The sequence below is a fragment of the Poeciliopsis prolifica genome, unplaced genomic scaffold (genome assembly GCF_027474105.1).
Source record: "Poeciliopsis prolifica strain line A6 unplaced genomic scaffold, Auburn_PproV2 SCAFFOLD076, whole genome shotgun sequence".
In the NCBI taxonomy this organism is placed as follows: Eukaryota; Metazoa; Chordata; class Actinopteri; order Cyprinodontiformes; family Poeciliidae; genus Poeciliopsis; species Poeciliopsis prolifica.
This window is the reverse complement of record NW_026562451.1, coordinates 1,156,449-1,170,523: the sequence shown is the minus strand read 5'-3', so window position 1 is coordinate 1,170,523 and position 14,075 is coordinate 1,156,449. Positions and strand designations below refer to the sequence as shown.

The window sequence follows — 14,075 nt, the reverse complement described above, 5'->3', positions numbered from 1 at the left end:
ACAGAATGAAACAAACTTAACCCGGGATTCAGAATAAAAATAAATAAATGATTTAAATTAAAACCTTTCATTGTAGAGCTTCTAGGGATCAGAAGACAGCTGAACTCAGGGATATGACACAAACAATATCTCTTTCAGCAATGGATAAAAAAACCCACTCATGGCCATTTTGCCTGTCTACGATATTTTTGTAATTTGATACATTCGTAAGCATTTGGTGCTTTCCATTTAACCTGGCGCACCAGCGGGTCTGTAACACTGACACACGAGGAATGTCCGTCGTAGAAACTTTGTTTTGAAAGAGGAATGCAGTTTAAGCAAATAGTATCAAAAATAGAGAGTGACAGGTTGGAGAATTATAAGCAAATAGTAACCAGTCACATTAGTCAGTGAAAAGTTGCTCCCTGTGTGAACTCTTATTGCAGTGTAAATCAGTAAGTACAAAGCAAGGCATGTGTATAGCACCATTCATACAAAGAACTTGCAATAATGCAGCAGCTTTACAAGGTAAGACTACATCCACTGTTTGACAACAAAAGCAAAATGCAAGATATGTATCCTGTCAATATGTGAAAGCAAACACTGACAGACTGTGCTGGTTGGAAAACAAAACTAAGATACAAAAAAAAAGATAATTTTGGGAGATGTCCTGATAAATTATATTTTAGTGAATATAATTCTCTTTACAGATTCAGTTTAATGACTTTTACTGGTAGAAAATTCTACATGTACTTATGCATAGAATTTGTGGTACAACATCAGTTCACCCAAAACAAGACTTTGTTCTGAGTTCAGTTCAAACAGCCTAAAACTGTTTAATGTGTTATAATCCTATGAATTAGCCAACAGATTATGATATCGCATAGTGTTTACAAGCTGATCTTCAGTTTTCATACATTTGTGCAATATTCTCTACAATACATTCACTCATTTTAATATGGGTAATTTTTCCATATTACTGCACCAACATATTTAATCATCAAAATCTGAACATAAAATAAAAGTTCTGTTTAAACACAAATCTGAAGAGTTTATATTTTTAACTGTGACAACTTTAAATGTGCTACCCAAAGGAATTCACTTCTGATTAAATCCAGATAAAATCACACATGAGTGTAAATATCGTGTCTCCTAAAACAGCAAAACTATTACCACGTTTACACTTTTTATTCACTCGTGACTAAAGTGGTGTCATTTTATTCAAGAGTGACACTTCAAGTGTTTTATGTAAAATAGGTGAGTTCAAAGCAATCAAAACATGCACATACACTGCCACTGTATGCAATGTATGCAAACCACCTCCAATGTTGGCACTGTCAGCACCTTCGTATGAAGTTAATGTTTTGTTACACTTTTGCTCTGTGAACCAATATATGGTAGTTGTTTAATTTTTTATTTTTGTTTTTTAGCAAAACTATATTAAACAAAACCCTGCATACTAAACCTAGAGGAAGTGGTATTTATTTCCTTTCCAGACAAAGGTCATTGACTGGAGTAGTTTTTTTTTTGTTTGTTTTTTTTCCTGGTGTTGTGGTTTCTTTTCATTTAAATTGTGGATAAGCTCTGGTGCACCAAAATACTCACCTCTTGAGAAAATTAGAGAATAAGAGGGAAATGGTGCTTTGTAGTGCTACTGAAAACATTGACAAATCTCACAAAAACATTGTAATCTTGCAGAGCATTGACTAAACCACAATGTTTGCAATGCTTATTAAGAGGTGAGGAAAGGAGGATGACAGGTGGCAGCAGCAACAGTAAAACAAACACTGCAGAATAATAAAAAGCTCATCAGGCTTGTCCTATCTCTTACCTGGATGTCTCGCAGGAGCTGAGTGCAGCGCCCTCTGACATCTTCAAAAGGACACCGTCTGGAGAACATGAGAAGGTGAACCAGGATGTCGTTCAGGTCACTGTTGGGAGAGCTTCCTAGGGCAGGGGTTGCGGCCTTTATGGGTTCGATGGCTTCCACTTTCCTCATGACCTCCTGGCAGATGAACTCCATCGCTTCAGCTCTGGAGGAGGCATCCCGGCTGCCCAGCCCATCCCATCTCCCCAAAGACTCCTGATGCTGCATCTCCATCATTTTATACAGGACTAATGCTTTTGCTGCCTTACAACAGGCTGAAAACAAGATATTAGACGTATTTATATTTATTTGGTTGTTAATTATTAGTATCAATAATATAACTTTTGATTAGTTCTATTAGTCGGTGTAAGCATGAATTTAAAAAAAAAATCAAAGCAAAATATGTTAAACTGAATTTTAAGGAAGAGGTTCTCACTGTACAAAGACCTTTAGTACTACCAGTACCGTGGTATTATGGTATTTAGACAAAAATGTACAACAGGGTCTAATGCTTTTGATGTAAAAAAGAAAAGCAACAATTACTTTTAATTTTACTAAATTAATGCAACATACTTTAAATGAGTTACACTAATGTAGTGGCGCTACATTTCTTCATTATTTCAATGTCACTACGTAAACAAACAGTACAAATCTATGTTAAACACTCAGAAACTTTAATAGCACTTTTCAAACAGAAAAGTGCTATTTTCTGTTTGAAAATAGCAAACAGAAAATTTGCTAAGCTACTTTTTCAATATGTTGTTTAAAGAGTAAAACGAGTGCAAAGGCTGATTTTAGCTGGTTTATTAGTCTGACTATCTGGGGATAGACAGTGCTCCATTACTTTTCACAACATTAACATATTTTGTGACTGGAAATATTTTAAATCAGCCAAATCTGTATTTACAGTAAGCAAGGGAAATGATAGAGGCTGTCTATTTAGCTGGCTGACTGGCAGTGTCCAGCAACAGGTCGAGGAGGGGCAGCACTGTGAACTGTGGCAACTTATTAAAAATAACTGTAAACAGTAGGACCAGCGTATGGGAACCTTTGGTGTACTTCGTATGCATGCCCAAACATGTTAAAACATTTTTGTTCACTGTTAGTATTTCACGTTAACATAGAGTGAGACTCTCCTACTGGCCCGAATTCATTAAAATCGTTTATTAGAATATGTTTATCACCATTTGGTCCATAATAAGAAATCTCGTTCAAAATTCTTCATCGGCCAATTTCAGACGATGTAGATTCCACAACAAAAACATAATAGTACTCACATCTGTCTGTATCATCAATCATGTTGCAAATCAGTGTCATCAGTGTTGTAACTTAAATTTAACAGACAATTTAAAATCAGAATTTGTACAAAACTATGCATTTCATCTATGCATCATTTTTCTAATTTTCGCGTATTTTTCGGGTCCATTCAGCCTGTCTGGGAGCCTCTACCATTATGACAGTGTTTTCAAGCTGACCGTTAACAAAAACAATCAGTAAAGTACAACAAAAACTGCGGTGAGGTAAAATACCCCATGTACTAAACCATCACCGAGAGTCAAAAAGAAATAGTGTCAATAACAAATACTCACTTTGTGTACATTCTTCGGTGCAGTTTTACCGCTACTTTACGGCTTGCCAGTCAGCACTGACCAGACTCCCAGGGCAGAAACGATAAGAGGTAGCAACTTCAAGGGGAGGAGCGCCTGGGCTGACAATTTGACAGGCGGAAGATTTCAACCAATCAACGTACGTATACAACACTCAAGGGCGTTACCTTTACAATCTTAGAAGATGATTGGTTAGTGTGAAATCACTTTGTCAGTTGGGAAAGGGGCTAAGGGAGATGAAGTTTCTTCTATTGTTACTTCTATTAGCCAGGCCCTTTTATAAACTACATATCCCATCATGCATTTTACTAAGAACAGCTACCACCATAGACACCACCCCCCTTGTCTGTTGTTTATCAAGAAATTACAGGCAGCAAGAAAAACAGAGGGGAGAGGAAAGAAAGGTGGCGATGTTATACATTTCCCCTCAAGTTGTTTTCTGTTTAACATCAATGATATTTTAAAAGCGTATCTCCAAAAAGTTAGTAAATAGAGATAACTTCAAATAGTCAGTTTGACATTAAAATTTTGTAATAATAATTTGTAGAAAATGTATCATATAATTAATTACGCGGCCGAACGAACGCTATTTAGAAAATATTTTGCTGTGTTGACAGCATAACTTAATTGGTCATCAAAAGACTAAAAAAAACTAAAGTTAGACAAACTAAAATCCAGACATTATTGCATGTAATTTTTCAATGCATCTTATTTTACCATTAGTGGAGTATAAAAAGCAAATTACTGGTTCAGTTAACAGTCATTATATTTTATATAAAACTATACAATTTGGTGTCTTACAAACACTTTTATTAAGATTTTAAAGCAAATGTGTTTCTAAGTGTTACTCTATTCTTTCTAGAACCTAATACACAACTGGGTATGAGGATAAAAGTATTTCATCTTTGCACTTCTAATCTTTTTGTCTATATCATTTGAAATATAATCTAGACCTTTTTCCGGGTTTGAAAGCGAATGTGGGGTTGGAGAGTCTGCTTTCGAGAGGGCAAAGAAACGGCAGTTTGTCCTCAGAAAGCTAGCCAGGCTGAAGATGCTACTGCGGACCATGACTACACGGCACATCCACCCGCAGGTAATATAATATATTGTATATATTTTCCATGTAAGAGAATTTCAGTAAAATATAGCTGTTGCAATAATAATGTTATTATTATGATCACATAATAATTATGTGGTTATGTATTTTGTGGAGAGATTAAGTCAATGGCTGAATACATACATGCTCCGACTAACATGTATTGATCTTCACAGAAGTAATGTTTCAAATATACATTTAAAACTTATTGGAGTTGCTCCCAGTGGGTTGGTGACATTTATTTCAGCGTTGTACACAGGCTGCATCTCCGACAAAGAAATAACGAAGGTCAGTGGAATCCTTCCTCTGCTTGAGCTGGGAGATGAAGTCATAGCTGATAAAGGCTTCCTCATTCAAGACCTCCTTCATGAAGTTGGAGCCAAACTCATCATTCCACCATTTAGGCATCCTGGTCAGTTCAGCAAGGAAGAGACAGAGGAGACCCAGACCATTGCTCGGATCATTGTAGAGCGAGCAATCGCTAGAGTAAAGTGCAACCACATCTGGGATTCCCCGGTGCCTCTCATTTTAATAGGAACTGTCAATCAAATCTGGCACAACTGTTGTGTTTTGGCAAATTATCAAGCCCCATGTTGTGTTGCAGACTAAATTGTTTCTGTATGTTAATTGTTGTAATGCTATGTAAAAAGTCAAATGTCGAGACTGTTGCAAAAAAATATTCAGTTAAAACACACTTTAGCACTTGACTTTCTTTTTGTATTAAGTTGAATGGCAAGGAAAACAAATCAAGTACAATTTACAATATCTAGTAAAAACAACAAAATCCATAACTATTTCATATTTTATAATTGTACACCATACATTGATTTAACAAAATACTTAAGACAACCTCAAGGAGAAAAATTTTAAAACATCAGTTTCAAGACAACTGCACTTAAGAAAACACATTTTTGTAAATTATCCAACTGCCTTTTAAAGACATTTGCACATTTCTGTATGTTTCATGAGTAACAACTATTTACAGTGATTCACACAACTTGAAATTGGATATTTGAAATGCAAAGGAACAAAAGGGTTAGTTACACATTTTATAATTCTTATTGAATTGACATGAACACATCAATGGTGTTGAAGTAAAATAAGCCCAGTTTAGATTTCATTTGATCAATGAAAGCCTCGTCACGCCACACCCGCTCAACAGTTGTTGTTAGCTTGTCTAACAAAGTCGCACCATTCCAATCCGCTGACTGCCAGCTGACCCTGTACCTGCCAGTAGTAGGCGTGTGAAGGCCTCAAAACTGAGTGGTCATCCTGGACCTTGAGGTGAGCAACCTGAGATGCATCTTTCTTCATGCTGCTTTTTACCTCAACCAGTCCAAACGGGGGTGATTCTGACGGGTTGTTCACCTTACCATCTGGAGTTGCACCAAGATATGATGTGTCAGGGTGAACAATGAATCACACTGGAAGCATGTTGACCCTCAACATCTCAGCATAGTTTGCCAGCACCTCAGACTCTACCTGCAGACCACGCTTCATGGCGGCAGTTTGTCTAGTGGAACCCCTAATCATCCGAGATGCCAGTGCTGTGGCAGAAGACTCCTCCTCTGCACTTCCTCTGCAAGCATCACGGAAACGGCTAGCAGTAAGTCTTGGTTGTCGAAGATGTACCCATGCAGGACATCTGGACTGGTCTCTCGTTCTGTCTTCTATTTCATAAGACATTTCCAGTGACACTTGCAGAGAATGAAGATGCATAAGTTGACCAAGTGTGGGCACAAAGCACATATTTGGAAGACTATGCAGCATCAAAGGAAGAGAAGGGAAGTCTGGAGCCATGTGGTGCAGAATGATGCTACCAGAGGATTTTTCAGGTGGGCACTGATAAGTCATTGGTGAGCCCTGTGGCACAGGCCCAAATTTGGATGGAACCAGCTCCAAATGTGAAAGACCATCTAGGACAAGAGCAATAAGTGGTTGGGACTCCAGCTGGCGTAGTTTTTCTCCTGATGCCAGAATGTCGGGATCTGGAAGTGTCCTACAAACATCAGTGATATAATCATAATAAATTATGAAACATACGTGTAAAAACAAACCAAACGTTATACCTGTGTAAGCTCTGTAAAGTGTGGAGTGCAGATATCTTTTCCCCATAGTTTTGGGCTTCCGCACCACCATGTTGCTGGCAGGTTCAGGATGTATCTCCTTACAAGAAATACACAGAAAGATGTCGAACTAAAGGACAAATAAATGGATGAGTGAGCAATTTGTTAGGACATAATGGGACTGATTTGGCACAGTTTAGATTTTTACCCAACTTGCAAATAAATTAATTGATAGCAGTTGAGCCTGTTTTTTTTTTCATTGCCTACAAAAAAGAAATATTCCAAACAAACTGAGAGAAATTATATTTGACAAGTAATATTGAGATTACAACAAATTTTATATGGTGATTATAAAATACAGGTGGGAAAGGAACATAAATGGCAGTGCGAGGAATCAAAGGAGGAATAAATTGTGTACATAACTATACTACTGTTATTTTAAGATCATATGTGTATGAGCGATACATTGCAAATTATATATGCAATGTATATAATTTAGTATATCTAGTATATTTATATATAACATCCCATAGGACAATGTGTTCCACTCTTTTTCTTACCTGTGTTCTTGGTTTGTGCCATCTTTGTAAATCACTTGTGCAGGAGGAACAGTTGGCAGCTGGAGTTGGGAGTAGTGTGCAGTCTGCTAAAGAAGTGCAACTACATGATTTCAAAAACCTTTACCAGCTGCACAGCTACAGGAATAATCCAGTAATTCAGCCTTTTCTTTTCCAACACCCAGTGATATCTAAAATAGACAACTGTTTTAGTAACACATATGTACATCAATACATATAGCATGTTTAGCTTTAAACAATAAATTCTAGTTTGAAGGTAAGCTTCAACAACAGCAGAAAAAACACAGACTGTGTTGCAACCGCAACAAAAACAGAAAACAAATAGTCTTAACAAATAGAACTTGTATCCTTTCACACGTTTGTTGGTGGATGAATTAGCCGCTGCGATTTCCTCCGCATCAGCGAAAGAAAGGGCTGGCAAATTAAGTAAGGACGATGAAAAGGACCGGAGGAGGAGAGCCATTTTCAGAGTACTTGAATTACAGTCACCAAAACAGGAAGTGCCGCAGCCCTTTCAGATACAGCTTCCGGTTGCCGTGAAAAAGGTCTATTAGATTAATATTATTAATAATATTATTTGAAGTCTTGTTCCAGATTCTCACCTGGATCTGGGCGTCATTCTAACATATGTGTTGGTCAAATTTCAGTGCTTCACATTATGTAATAGTATATTCCAACCTCTAGAGAGTTTTTCCTACATAGCTGCTATGTTTTTAGTTCCATCCCTTTTCATAACTTCTGTCTACACTGGACAAAAATATAGCATGTGTCCCCATGGTGAGACTTTGCTTTGGATCATGATTTTAGGAACCAGTTATTGTGATTATTTATTTATTTATTTGGTTGTTTAGAGTTTTATAAAACATTTATTACTTTAAAAAAACGTATTGTGGCTGTGTTTGCCCGAAAGATCTAGTACGTCTAGAATTGTCCACGAAATAGGAACTATAGCCAACGGAACAACTTATGGAGGGAAATTTAAAAAGGGCGGACTGCTCGTCTGTTGTTGACAACTATTAAAGAAAGACGTAAAATTTGAGAGAGAAGGCATAGGGCGCTACTTGACGAAATTTATTTTCGTCGTTACAACATGGAAACGCATTACGACGAGGTAACGTTACAAAAATAACCGTTAGGCGTAAATGTGGTTAGCTAGCGTTAGCTTGAATCTGTTTACTATTTGGAAGAAATGGTCAGCTCTGTGTGTTTTGGGTCGTTTATCTCGATCGCTTCTTAGTTTAAGCAGTTCTGGTATGCGCTTTGTAAGAGGTTTATTTTGTTTTGTGAGTTTAAAAATATGTTTGCTTGCAAACGGAAGCAGATCATCTTTACGTAGTTCAAAAAAGACATATAACATTATCATTTTTCTTAGATCTGGTTGGAAGGCAAGAAAAAAAATGTTTATTGTTTTTGTCCCTGAGGTGAATAACTTATAAATATGTAAAGAGTTCCGCTTTTGATCAATGAGATATAATGTCCTGCAGCAAGCTAACCATATTTCCATTGCAGTCACATAAAATTGCAGTAAAATGTTGATTGTCAAAATGAATCAAATTTCTACTTACTTAATTGAGGAGTCAAATCTAAAGCTTCTAGTCTCTTTATTTTCTAAAGCTGGAAAGTTGTTTAAAGTAATTGATCTGTAGCATCAAATATAGCTGTAGGTTATTTTTTCTTTGGATCAAATTGATGCAAAAACATTCACCAAGTAGTCTTGGTGAAAAGTACGATATGACAAAGAGATGACCTGAGGATCTCCTGTCCTCATTTGGCTATGGGAATGTTTTGAATGATTTTTTTTTTTTATCTTATGGACCACAAAATATGATTCTGCCTTTTTTAATAAGTGAAGACCCTGTTGTGTTCAGATTTTAGACACACCTTCCAAAAACAGCTACATTGGGAGCTACTACCGGCCTCCAGACAGAATTTCATTAGTACCAAAACATTTGGCGTCTCCTCTTGTTTCACCTCTCAACATGGACCAGACCACCAACAGTCTGTCTCAGACCACACATAATATAGACAACAAAGGTAAGGCACAACATTTTGTTTTCAACTACACAACAGTGTTTTATTTTGCTTGTCTGTTTTCTTTCTCTTCCGCTCTCAGCCGTTGTAGAGGCACTGAAGACCCTCCAGGAAAAAATCAGGAGGCTGGAACTGGAGCGGAGACAATCGGAGAGGAATTACACTCAGTTCCTTCAGAATGCTCGTAAGCATCAGCAGGACTTCACATCACAGAGTCGGACTGAAGTCACCCTGCCTGGGACAGAGGTGGACCAGAAGCTGCAGTCTGCAGAAGCCCGCTGCAAAGTTCTTGAGAAGCAACTGGAATACATGAAGAAAATGGTTGCAAATGTCAAGAAGGAGAGAAACGTTCTGATGGAAAATGAGGTAAAATGTTAACCATTCAAAAGACCAGATATGTAAAAACAGCTTGATGACTGAATAAATGTTCAAGGTTCATTTTTAGGAAACTTTGATTTGTAGTGATATGATTTCATTTTTGGTATTCTTGTTTTGTTTATTTTTACTGTAGGCTTCACTGCAGAAGCAACAGCTGAGCAGCCCAAACAACCAATATCAGCAGGAGAAGCTGGAGAAACTCGAATCCCAGTATCTCAAATTAAGTAAAACCCAGGCACTCGCAGAGGTAAAATATTTTCTATTTTATAATAAAGTCAGCGTCGTCCGGCCCTGTACTTTCTAGTTTTCTAATCAACTAACACTGATTCTTTTCTGATTCCACTCAGATGTAATGATTCTGAGTCACTACATTAGCTAAAGTGGCCCAATATGTGGGGTCATGAACAATTATAAAAGGAACATTGAAGCAGTCGCAACATAAAATGCTAATTTTATGTAATCTGTAGGTCAAATACCAAAAAATTTTAATGTTTTTTCCATATTCATTAACTCCCACTCCTTTCTTTCTTTAATACCCTTTACCAGGAGCACCCCTCTTTTAATTGCTAAAAATGTGATAATTTAGGGAAATGTCCATTGATGCACAAATCATTCTATTGATTTCTAAACTACTTTGTCTAAACTCATCCAATAATATAACCGATATTACACACTATACTCTATAGGTCAAACTACTCCAAACATGTTGTGGCAAGTAATGCTAAAATACCATTAACCTTAAATTATTATTTAAAGATAAAAACCATAAAAGGCTGAGCTTAAGTTATTGTTATGATTGTGTGTTTACTTTCAGATAAAGCTTTCCATCCTGGAGCAGAAGCTGCTGAATGAAGAGCATGAACGTAAACTTGTGCAGGAGAAAGCAGATGAGGTCAGTTAGCCTCTTCAAATAAACTTCATGGAAGTGATTTTCAGATTCTGTTTCTCCACAGTCAGTAGTTGTTTTGTTGTTGTTTTTGTCCATGGTTTCTCTACTTGCTCAGTTTTGCAATGTTTAAGAACAAACTGTGCATGCACGGATTTGGCTAACATCATTTTCTGAATCACCTTAAATAGATTCATCTTCAGAAAGGAGAAAAAACATGAGACTGTTGTGAAGTGATCCTTCTAAATGTCCAGAGTCTTTTTATGAGCTGACTTTCAGAGTTGAGCTCAAGCAGCCATTATAGGAATTGAGTTTTCATGTACTTCTGTGTTGACTTCATTCTTCAGTCTTAGTTTAAATATGATGTTGAACAACAGCTGGCAAGTCTCCGTTGTATTTTTTGTTTTAGTCATTAGCCGATTTATGTTTTTCATACCACAGCTGCAGAGGGAGTTGGATGTAAACCTTCGATTGTCTGCTCCACCTACTGAAGAAACGAGGCCGAAGAAGAAAACCAAAAAGACAAACAAGGTGTAATAAACTGCTGGTTTGCACATTATCCGAAAAATGTATAAATCACAGAGTTAAATAATCTACCTTCTTTTCAGAAAACACCGAAACAGAATGAGCTGGCAGTAAACAGCCTGAGGCACAAAAAGGTGCCTTTTGTGATAGGAACAGTAAGTTGCCTCATGTTGTGCATAGATTTTTTTCTCTCATGACTTACTTAGTTTTAATTTCGGTTTGCTGTTACCGGTCATAGTCGACAAGCCCAAGCCATTCAGTGCATGCCAACGTTCAGAGCATCCTCCACATGATGAAGCACCACCAGCCTCACCTGTGTGAGCGAGTGAGCGCCCTGCAGAGGTTTGGATGCAGCGTCAAGAAAAACCTTCACACAGACTTCTCTATTAGCATCTCAAAGCCTGACAGTCCACCTGCAGATCAGTCACTGACTTCACTGTCCGACCTGCTGGTGGCCTTGCAGGATGAGCTCGGACAGATGAGCTTGTGAGTAATTATTTTATTTTGGGGGTTACTTTTAGGTGTGTGTGTGTGTGTTTTTTTTTTTTTTTATGTCTTTTGAAAATCTTTTGGTCAGTGACTACCAGGAATTAGTGGGTCAGATAGAAGCAACTGAAGAACAGGAGCAGCGAGAGGACCTGCAGGGAGAACTGGAAAGACTCACTGTCAAGATGGAGGAGAAGGGAGCCCAAATCACCAAACTCCGCAAACATCAGCAGATGGTACTTGACTTAAAAAGTTTAAATCATTATGGCAGATTTGCTCTTAATTCAATTAATTGGTTATTTATTGATCTTTCCCCATAGCAAGCATTAAAAAAAACAACTTTTGCACCGTATTTTCATAATTTGTGCAACATATTTATTTTCTTATCAAATATTCAGAATGTTGTAAAACCTAGAAGTGTTACATTCTGTAATGTAAAGTTATCTTGAATTCTGGAAAGAAGTTTATGTTTTCTCTTTTGCAGGTCCATAAGCTGTCCCGGCAACGTTCGGAGGAACGGATGGTCAGGAAGACGTCTGGGATCAAGCTGCCTATTCCGTCGCCTGTTCAAGACAAACAGAAAGCGAGAAGAAAAGGCGTTGTGGGTCAGAACAACCTGCAGCTCCTCAGAGAGACCAAGAAGTTCAGAAACGGCCTAAAGGAAGACGATCTGTCCTGGGAAACATGAGTGTCTTTCTTTGTCTTGTTTTTGATACTGCAGCTTAGTGGAAGTCAGAGCTTTCTTCTTGTTTCTGTCAGAGACTTGTATATGTAACGATTACAGATACAAGCGTGATTCCAGTTTACGCCGGACTCAATGGATTATTATAACACCAACAGTCTGCAGTGCTGAACGTCTCTCACCTCCAATAGAAATGAATTGGATTATGTTTTAATGATCACTATATTTTAATAAAGCTTATTTATGAATAGCTTGAAATGATTTGTTCATTTTTTAAATGCTCACTTTAACTTTTTTTTTCAGAATTTTATAGCAGCCACCACTAGATGGCAGTCATGCAGGACAAATTTGAAGATTTGTTTTTTTTTTTTTACTTTAAAATCATGCCCTTGCATGATATAATACAGAAATTGTTCTGTGCAGTTTTATTTAACAGTGAAAAACTTTAAAATATTTTGGTAATCAGGGAACTGTGACCACAGTTTTTTTAATTTAAACAGGAAGAATTGGTTTTTAACCTATTTTTTTTTTTTTTACTTTGAATGTGAAAAAGGCAGCAGCTCCTGGTTTTATGCTGGCCAATAATTTTTTTTTTCCCTCACATTTTCGACAGCTTTACATTCATCTAGACTGGTCAGTCGCCATTTATGGACAGAAGAACTGCATGTTCAACTCCCTGATAACATTTCCAGATTTATCTCCTTGTTTAATGTGTCATCAGCTTTACAGTTTGATGCTGCTATCACTCTACTGCAAGGAAAGGAAAGGCTCAGGGATTTCTGCTTGTTGTTGTGCCGCTGACATTTACTGGTCCTGGTATTCTTGGCTTGATTAGGAGTTGATTGCATGACCAATTGAGAGTGAATGTAATCCATTGTTTTTCTATATTGGATTACAGAGCGTGGCTGGAAACAACAATCAGGTTAGTGGAGTCGAGATCCCTCCTTGCCCTCGTATCCAGTGACCATTTTACTCCTGACCACGCAACTTTGATACCTTCTGACTGAACTTCCAAGTTTTTGTCTGAATGGCAGCAGTGTGTTTTGACAAAACAAAAATCCACAGCATTTCGCTGACAGTATTTTTTCAGTACTAACAGGAGCAAATCAGTCTTAAAATGATATAACTCAAGGGAGATTTTAAATAAAGTTGGAACATCTGTCCACAGTTTAATTTTCTAAGAATTTTATAGAAAGAAAAACTTGCTGGAGATGTCAAGAGAGGAATAAGAGCTCTACTGAGGACCAAATATAAAATCACATTTTCTTTAAGAGACACATGAAGGACAAGAGCATCAGCAAAAGGAAAACAGGCTGGAGGACAAGATGTTCTATAAAGAGCAGCTGAGGTAAGATGCTGCACACACATCCTCTCTACTGTTTCCATCAGTGGTAAGTTTTTGCTACATAAGCAGAACTTTGCCGGGTCACAGAAAGTCCTATTTGTAGATGCTTCAAATTTTATTCAACTGGTTTTTGTGGATTTTGAAGTTTTCTATCTAGTTTGAGGGTGGTAAGCTTTGCACTTTGTAGCTTTTCAAAATCCCCTAAACTCAGTTTTTCTAAAAATTATAATGCATAGGGTTACTTAAAGAGGATTTTTAATAACCAAAGGTTGTTTTGACCATGTTAAACTTGGGGAGGGCCGTTGACATTAAGTCAGTCACCATCAGGTCATTACCGTCATGTACAGCACAGGTGTCAAACTCCAGTCCTCAAGGGCTGCTGTCCTGCATCTTTTAGATGTGCCTCTGCTGCACCACACCTGAATAGAATAGTAAGGTAACTAACAAGGTTCTGGAGAACTTATCTACACAATGAGGAAAATTAAGCCATTTCATTCCCGTGTTTTGTATCTGTGGCACATGCAAAAACTACAAGACAGTGGCCAATGA

At 37.4% G+C, this 14,075-nt stretch overlaps 3 protein-coding genes across 4 annotated transcripts in view; 1 reads left to right on the top strand and 2 right to left on the bottom strand.

Annotated features, from left to right (window-relative positions):
- The window catches only part of sesn1 (sestrin 1), a 58,331-nt gene extending 54,813 nt beyond the window's left edge, over positions 1-3,518 (bottom strand). The window contains exons 1-2 of the mRNA XM_055021418.1: positions 3,436-3,518; positions 1,811-2,121 (exon numbers count right to left, since the gene is read on the bottom strand). Of these exons, the coding sequence (XP_054877393.1) occupies positions 1,811-2,083 (273 nt within the window). The 5' untranslated portion in view covers positions 2,084-2,121; positions 3,436-3,518. The remainder of the gene's footprint in view (positions 1-1,810; positions 2,122-3,435) is intronic.
- A 2,123-nt stretch (positions 3,519-5,641) lies between these two features.
- On the bottom strand, positions 5,642-7,321 carry LOC129352469 (uncharacterized). The gene is made up of 3 exons (XM_055021490.1): positions 7,176-7,321; positions 6,619-6,715; positions 5,642-6,537 (listed from the first exon to the last, which is right to left on the bottom strand). The coding sequence occupies exons 2-3, from the start codon at positions 6,686-6,688 to the stop codon at positions 5,969-5,971; spliced, it is 639 nt and encodes a 212-aa protein (XP_054877465.1). The 5' UTR covers positions 6,689-6,715; positions 7,176-7,321; the 3' UTR covers positions 5,642-5,968.
- Positions 7,322-7,900: 579 nt separating this feature from the next.
- cep57l1 (centrosomal protein 57, like 1) lies at positions 7,901-12,439 on the top strand. 2 transcript variants are annotated; one of them, XM_055021502.1, is made up of 10 exons: positions 7,901-7,970; positions 9,062-9,227; positions 9,307-9,590; positions 9,736-9,849; positions 10,417-10,494; positions 10,930-11,019; positions 11,097-11,168; positions 11,252-11,499; positions 11,591-11,735; positions 11,984-12,439. In XM_055021502.1, exons 1-10 carry the CDS (start codon positions 7,968-7,970, stop codon positions 12,185-12,187), a joined length of 1,404 nt encoding a protein of 467 aa, XP_054877477.1. In that variant the 5' UTR covers positions 7,901-7,967; the 3' UTR covers positions 12,188-12,439. The 2 variants fall into 2 exon arrangements, with proteins under 2 accessions (XP_054877477.1, XP_054877476.1); XM_055021501.1 differs by lacking the exon at positions 7,901-7,970 and adding an exon at positions 8,129-8,304.
- The last annotated feature ends 1,636 nt before the right edge of the window (positions 12,440-14,075 follow it).